We start from the raw sequence: 8,051 nt of genomic DNA on the forward strand, positions 1-8,051 counted from the left end.
CGTGACCCTGAACCATCTTGGTACCATAAGACCCTGAAACATAAATCAGAATGCAGGTTTAACACATGAGGCATCGGCTTCACTCTTCAGAACCAAAGGATGCTGCCTGGGTCAAACAAAACAAGATGGTTGATATGATTTTGGAAGGTTTTTACTATTTCCTGCCATTTTGTGGACCATGTTGGAGTTGAACTCTCTCTCCCTCTCCCTCTCTCCCTCTCTCTCTCTTTCTCAGGAGGTGCTGTTGAAGCGAGCAGCCGACCTGGTGGAGGCTCTTTACGGGATGCCACACAACAACCAGGTGAGTCATTTAAACACTCAGACTGGCGTCATGTTGGGAGGATTCTGCTCCTCAGGATTTACCAACCGGACTTTTTATAGACTTCCTATTAACTGTGACCATCTCCCACAATCCTCACCACACTGTGGCTGTAATTATAGAAAGAAACTTACTTTAAAAACAATGTCATTGACTTTAATGTGGTTTCACAGAATCCTCCGGCTTTGATGTCTTTAGTTTGGTTGAGTTCAAACCTTCACATGAGTCATTTACTTCCTCAAATGACTCGATTAATTCTCTAGAACTCCTGCTGGACTCGTGTCCGTCCGTCTGCTGCTTTTTACCTGCAGGGCTTTTTTTTTACAGCAACGTATTTAACTCAGATGATTCAGTTCTTAAATTATAATTAACTATAACCTGCCCCCCCCCCCCCCCCCCCCCCAGGAGATCATCCTGAAGCGGGCGGCCGACCTCACCGAGGCGCTCTACAGCGTCCCTCGCAGTCACAACCAGCTGCCGTCTCTCACCGGCTCCGCCGCTCACTCGGGGATGATGGGAGTGAACTCCTTCAGCAGTCAGCTCGCCGTCAACATCTCCGAGGCCTCGCAGGCCGACCAGGGTGAGGGCTCCACTACCCGTGATCCTACTTCAGTAGGGTCCAAAAGAGGCCAGGAGAGACCAGTAGAGTTCATCAGGCTGTAGTAGACCCCAGTAGAGTCCAAAAGACTTCAGTGAAGTCCAGAAGAGCCCAGCAGAATCTAGCAGACTTCATTAGACTTTAGGAGAGACCAGTAGAGTTCATTAGACTAAAGCAGACTTCAGTAGAGTTGAATAGAGTTCAGTAGAGTCCAGCAGAATCAAACTTAATTAAGAGTTCAGGAGAGACCAGTTTCAGGCTTCTTGGTCCTGGTCTCTGCTGGTCCTGGTCTCTGCTACTGTGCATCGACGTCTCTGATGAGCAGAAACAAACAAACTGTCTGCAGTTTGAAAAGTGTTGATGTCAGTTTCACGAAATTAAAGATGTTCGTCATAAAGTTCAGGGCACACACACACACACCTACACACACACCTACACACACACACACACACACACACTCATGTCCTTACAATAGCATTATTGTTTTCTGCATCAGGGTTATTTTATCTCCCTTACGCTTCACCCACTTCTTCTTCTCCTTCTTCTTCTTCTTTGTCTCCTTCTTCTCCTCCTCCTCCCTCTTCTTCGTCTCCTTCTCCTTCTTCTAGTTCTCCTTCTTCTTCTTATTCTTCTTCTCTCTCTTGTGAAGTGGCTCCTGTGCTTCCTGTTGAGACCGTTCTGGTTGTGAACCCTCTCTGAGTTTCATCTCTTTAGCTCAGATCACTTTTCTTCTTCTGTTCGTCATTCTTCTCTCATATACAGTATATCATTTTAAACTAATCAAGGGACTATTGTCAGCGGCGGATTAATCCACATGTGGTGCTCTAGTTGAGTATTTGTTCGTGTGATTGAGTCAGAATAAACTATGAAGGAACGTTGAGTTTTTAATAGAGCTCTATGGGAACATCAGGACTCCTGTTAGTAGACAACACTCACTGCTGGTTTGGGTCTGAACATGAAGAAGTTTCCTTTTTCTGCTTCTGTCACGGCCGTTCAAGGAAAACGTGCAGCAAACAGCTTGTGAACACGAGTCGACGGGAAGCAGATAGAGCTGCTTTCACTCCCCCGACACCCCCCCACCACAACCCCCCCACCTCCACCAAACCATCGTCTGCTTTCCACATCGGCCCGGCAGCGAACACCTTACAGGAATCTATGAGGTCATGGGAAAACGAGGCTGCAGCCGCGCAGAAAATTCATAACTCGGTAGTTTATGTGCTCTCCGGTCGGAAACATTACACCGAGGATGTGACAACCCCCCCCCCCCCCCCCCCCCGGTGTGAAGTGTGAAACGACTCTTTGTGCCCCCTCGCAATTATCCTCCGTGATTAAAACATTAATAAAAACAGAGGCTCTCGAGCCCGGGTCTTATCAGACGGACGAGGAGAGTAATTTACGGCGCTAATTCGGAGCAGCTCGGCCTGCCCAGTGTCAGGTGAAGTAGTGAGAAGTTTCGGTCTTATAAGAAGGGGGGGGGGGGCAGGGATTAACCTCCACATTTATTGTCAGGAAAACAAGAAAGTTAGGATACATTTTAGCTGCAAACTGCTGCTGTGGATAATAAAACACACACACACACACATAAAGAAGCAGTTTGAGTCTCTGATGATGTTCAGAGCTGCAGCTCCATCAGAGGAACAAATCCACAGACCTAATGCGACGTGTGGTTGGATTTTTTTCGGCTAACAAACATCAATTATATTTTACGAGAACTCCTACAGGTTTTCCTCTGCAGTTTCTGCATCTTGTAATTATGACTCAGTACGTCAGAGTTATGACGTCATTAAGTCCATTTTCTATTCATACAACCCAAAAATCAAGTACAAACATTATCATTTATCCTCAGAAGAATACCACAAACAACACTTAAATACATGTTAATGTCATCATTCTGTGCCCTCTTGTGTAAATATACAGAATATTATAGAACAATAAAGCATCCAGCGTCTCTAATTACAAGAAAAGATTTCTGCTTAAAAAATAATCCCTACAAAATACATAATTAGAAGATAAAAACGACTATATTTCGTCTTTTTTTCTGCACAGATTTGCAGCTCCTCTGCAAGACGAAGACGCCTGATTTAAAAACGCAGCACTGAAAACTGCAAGAGTCCAGTTTCTAAATGAACCGGTCCGCTGTTACAAAAGTGTCTTCAGTGTTTCTGACGGTTTACTCAGTGAAACCAGTCCGTCCACCAGTTCATCGTCAGAAAGCCTAAACAGCCGACACATGTTTCCGTTTGAGTCGTCGGTGTGGATGTCGAAGGATGTGATCTCCTGCTTCCCACGCTGCTGTGGACGAGGAGCGGCAAGGAAACACACCAACGCAAAACCGCCGCACAGAAACGTTTTATTCTCTTAATTTATTGTTGAAGAACAATCCGGACATTTAGCGGACTGAGCTCTCGACGCTCTCCGGGCCGCTCCCTGCACTGTTTCCTCCGACATGTGTTTCCCATTCGCCGGCTCTCCTCGCTCCCCGGGCAGCGCTCCATCAGCAGCTCCTGCTGGGAATTGCGTTGGCCCGAACCAGGAAGTGTGGGGGGGGGGGTTTTTGGGGGGGGGGGGGTAGAGCTGTAATGTGCTACTTGGCACACTGTTGGCTCTGCTCACTGAGCTCGGGCCGAGGTTTCGGTGGGAACTCGGAAAGCCTCTTGAGGGGGTCACAGGTCAGGCTGAGTGCTGCAGGGGGAACATTGGTATTCAATGCATCTTGGATGAGGGTCAATCAACGGGAGCAAGGGGGGGGGGGGGGGTAAGGGAAGTAAAGGGGCGCAGGGGGGGGGGGGGTGAAGGGGCGGGCTGGGGGGGGGGGGAGCTGTCGGTGATGTCACAGCGTGGAGGTCGACGAGATCGAGAGCAGACAGTCCCGCAAAAACACTTCACTTTACACGCAGGAGTTCATCATGAGGTCCACTGGGTTCCTTATCACCAAGAACCAGACCCGGTACCCTGAGTGCTGTGTTAGCTCTGATCACACAGTGCATCATCTTCATCTTCATCATCATCAGCATGACCTGAACTGTGAGGTGGGATGATGGTTCGTTTTAAAACGATGAATTAATGAATGGGGTTCGGTTCTGAAGGTCTGAAAACGTCTTATGAACTCCGGTGATCAGACTTATTCGTACAATATATTAGGTTTGTTTGTTGGGGGGAAGAAGCTGAATCTAGAAACTGGTTTCTCTGGTTGAAACTCCCTAGAAAAGTTGTTAAAAAATAATCTTCTCCATTTTGAGTAAATTCCCTTAAACTCTTTAAGTATCATTTAAAGTCTTTTGTGTCATTAAGCTGCTGGTGTTTTTCAGACTAAAAGTTTCACTTTATTTCATCTTATTTGCATCTCCCTTCCCTTATATTCCTCTTTCTATTCTAAACATACAAGTAGAGAGTCTACAAAATAGAAACATCAAGTTAAACAACATTGGGCTGAGACGAACTCTGATGTTTTCACGATCAGGTGACCACAGTCTGGTTTTATTTCAGGGTGATTTAAGCCCACCTGGCTCAGGATGCAGCAGCTTCATAAACACATGAAGAAGAACAGGTCTCATCCTCTCTCTTGACAGCAGCTCGTGTTTTCCCTCCTTGCAGGTTACTCCCGTAACTCGAACAGCGTGTCTCCTCGCGGCTACGTGCCGAGCTCCACGCCTCAGCAGTCCAACTACAACACCATCACATCCACCATGAACGGATACGGAGCGGGGATGACCAACCTGGGCGTACCCGGATCCCCCAGCTTCCTCAACGGATCCACCAACTCTGCTTACGCAAGTGAGTCAGTTGAAATGTTTAATTTATATATAAAAAAAACAAAAAAACTAACCTCATCCAACTGAGAGAGAGCAGGAAGGAACCACTTCCACTGGCTGAAATCTTTACAATCCAAAACACACTTCACTGTTTATCATTTCAGGGAACAACTTGATACTCTGAATTATCTAAAGGCTACTTTTAGTAAAGAAAATGTATCTTTATTCACGACTGAAACATTGTTTGTGAAAGTTACGGCTGAAGCACTGAAGGAATTGAAGTGTCAGTTAAAGCAGTTGAAGTGTGGGCATTGAAAGGAGTTGAAGTGTCATTTCAAGTGTAGGTGATAACGTGTCAGTTTAGTGTGAGATCAAAGCAGTTGATGTGTCGGGTGAAAGGTCACAACAACATTTAGCTGAAGTATTAGAGGATGTGTAAGAAGTAAGAGGAGTCGAAGTGTCAGTTGAAAGGAGTTCAAGTGTCAGTTTAAGTGTTTACGTGTTGGTGTACAAGTTATTGGAGAAGTGAAAGTAGTGAAAACATTCAAAATGTTTTCTTCTTAACCCCAAAACTGAAGTTAGTTGAAGTGTATTTACTGAAAGCAGTTGAAATGTCAGTTAAAGTTCAACTATAAGTTGTAAGTTATTGATATGTTTTGGTGGATTTGTGCTCGAGGAAGAAAATCTGATGTAATGAAGAAAAGGAAAGAACATTAATTTGTCTGAGAGCGATTAAAGTAATTATCGTTGTCAAACGATCTGATTGTAGAACAAGTAAACATGAACGAGCTCGTAGCAGATGTATTTATATTGGCACATCAAACACTCTTTAGTTTATTTTTACATCGTAAGATGTTCTGCTCGGCACATTTCTTGGTCGCAATTGTTGAAAATTAAAAGGAAAATGTTTATTTATGTGATGTGTTGCGTTAAGAAAATTAGAATCAGCTGATATTTAATCATGAGATTCTTTAAGTTCTTGAATAGTCGGCCTCAAACATCCCGTCCTGGTCGTGCTGGAGTCTTAAATCTTGATGTTGTTGTATTAATACCTTGAATATGAGCTGAAGTTGAAGTACTTCTTGAATTTTCACTAGAAGCAGAGCAGTCGTTGTTTCTTCCGGTCAAGGCGTTGTTGTTGTGCACAGAATAAAGAAAGTGAATAAAAGTGAAGCGTTTCCCGCTGCAGGAGACGAGTAGACGCTTCAGTAGTTCTCAGTCGGGGCCCCGTTGTTCCTCTGAAACTTTCCCTCTGATTAACGCGCCCGGAGTCGGCAGAGCTGCTGCTTTTGGAAGGATCGCAGGTGTGTTTTTTGAAGAAAAAAACCCGGTAAAGTCTAAAAACTCGCCCGGCGGTGGGGAAGCGCTCCATTGTTTTTTGGCTTCCGTATCAAAGCGCCTCAGCGAGTCTCAGCGAGGCTCGTTTAGAAGGTAGCGGTAACTCTGTGCCAGGTGATGTTGTCGTCTCTGGCGACCAAAACAAAAGGTGGGCTCACACATCTCGCCTGGCTGAGCTACAGTTTCCCTCCTCCGAGGGTCTGAATGTGTGTGAGTGTGTGTGTGTGTGTGTGTGTGTGTGTGTCGACCGAACATCGCCACACATTGTTCATCTTCCTCCCTCCTTCCTCCTGATTGTCCCCCTGTCCATCCTCCTCCTCCTCCTCACCTCCCCTCCTCCTCCTCGACTAACCCCACTAACTATCCTTCACCGCATCCCTCATGCACTCACGCTTTGGGCCGAATCCATTAATATCAGCTGGAAAAAAACAGAAAAACAACATGAAGGAGCCAACAAAGAGAGGAAATGTGAGGAGGAGGAAGCAGTGATCCAGGACACACTGATAGCTTGTTGGCAGGAGAAGATAAATCACATTTACATCCTCCCCCCATTTCATTTTACAGTTCCATTTCCAAACGCTGTCCTTGAATCATTCACAGACTCACTGTGGTCCATAAAACTCTGTGGAAACATCTTCTGAACTCGTCTTCTTTGCTCTGTCAGAGATTGAGATGTTCAGATATCAGGTCTCATGTCTGTGTGTGTTCAGAGAGCTGGAGTCAGTGGCGTGGATAGCCTAGCTTAGCATAAAGACTGGAAGCAGAGGGAAACAGCTAGCCTGCTTTAATAAAAAAGAAAGGACACCAACCAGAGCTTTTTCTGGACGTTAGGTAATTTTATTTTTTAAAGTTCTTCACTTTTGAAACGGCAGAAATTCTATTTAGAATTAAAGGTCTGTACAGTAGCTGTTCTGGAGCTTTCGGTCATATTACATGATCTTCATCAGCCGCTGGATTTGTCAAGCTGTCATTGGAATTCCAAAACAAGATAAAAAGTCTGAAGAAATCCTCAGAAAAATAAATAATCTGACAACTGGAGAAACTCTAGTTGATGAGGAAGATGAAGTTATTTGATTGAAAGCTCCAGATACTAAATGGACCTCAAGGTGAGATTTTATCATTAAACATTTAACTTAATAAAAAATAGAAAACCCAATGACTGTATATTTAGAAGCTCTTCTGGAACTTTCCAATAATCAGAAAAACGGATTTACCGATGAAAATCATCCGTTATGATCAAAAGCTCTGGAACAGCTGCTGTTCTCACCAATTTATTTAAACATTTAAATGAATAATCATATTTATTTTATTATCTTTACGCACTTTAGAGAGTGTGTTTTGGGGCATCGGGTCAGTGTTACTTGATAGCTATTCATGTTTTTTGTATAATTGCTAACAGTTACTAAAATACCACATTTTAGAAACAGCTTCAGGGTCTTTTTGTTTCGTATTTCCCAACTGAATGAAGATCATGTGATGAGACTGAAAGCTCCAGAAAAGCTACTTAATAGACTTTAAAGTGAGATTTATTTTAAGTGACTTTGACACTATTATAATAACTAATACAGCTATAAAACTATATCTAACAAAGTTACTAAACATTACTATAGTCTCAGAAAATGTTCAGATTTTAGCCCCTGCTTCCAGTCTTTATGCTAAGCTAGGCTAACAACACCCTGACTCCAGCTCTGTACGGAACACACACGGACATGAGACCTGATATCTGAACACCTCAACACCATGTTGAGACTGAATCAGAAACCAGTTATAGCCACAAAAGACACAAATGATGGGTTTATTAAAAAACTAACACACACACACGCGCACACACACACACACACACACACACACGCGCGCACTCACACACCTGTACAGTTTGTGTGGATGAAGCTGCTGCTGCTCTCAGGTTGGGATCAGGTTGGTTTTTTATTTTTTAAATAAAAATAAAAGTCCTTCAAGTTATGGATCAACTTTGCCAGATGTTGCAGCTGTTTGTGTTTTCGGAGCATGTTTGTTCCTCCAGACCTCTCGGCCCGATCTGAGC

The 8,051-nt window shown here is 44.1% G+C and overlaps 1 protein-coding gene across 1 annotated transcript in view; it reads left to right on the forward strand.

Moving 5' to 3' along the window:
- LOC116399673 (transcription factor COE3-like) overlaps positions 1 to 8,051 on the forward strand; it is a gene marked incomplete at its 5' end in the record, with an annotated part of 29,748 nt that overhangs the window by 20,212 nt on the left and 1,485 nt on the right. Inside the window, 3 exons of the mRNA XM_031876994.1 lie at positions 236 to 301; positions 725 to 899; positions 4,512 to 4,691. Of these exons, the coding sequence (XP_031732854.1) occupies positions 236 to 301; positions 725 to 899; positions 4,512 to 4,691 (421 nt within the window). The remainder of the gene's footprint in view (positions 1 to 235; positions 302 to 724; positions 900 to 4,511; positions 4,692 to 8,051) is intronic.

Source organism: Anarrhichthys ocellatus, unplaced genomic scaffold (assembly GCF_004355925.1).
Source record: "Anarrhichthys ocellatus isolate YVR2014 unplaced genomic scaffold, GSC_Weel_1.0 scaffold122, whole genome shotgun sequence".
Classification (NCBI taxonomy): domain Eukaryota; kingdom Metazoa; phylum Chordata; class Actinopteri; order Perciformes; family Anarhichadidae; genus Anarrhichthys; species Anarrhichthys ocellatus.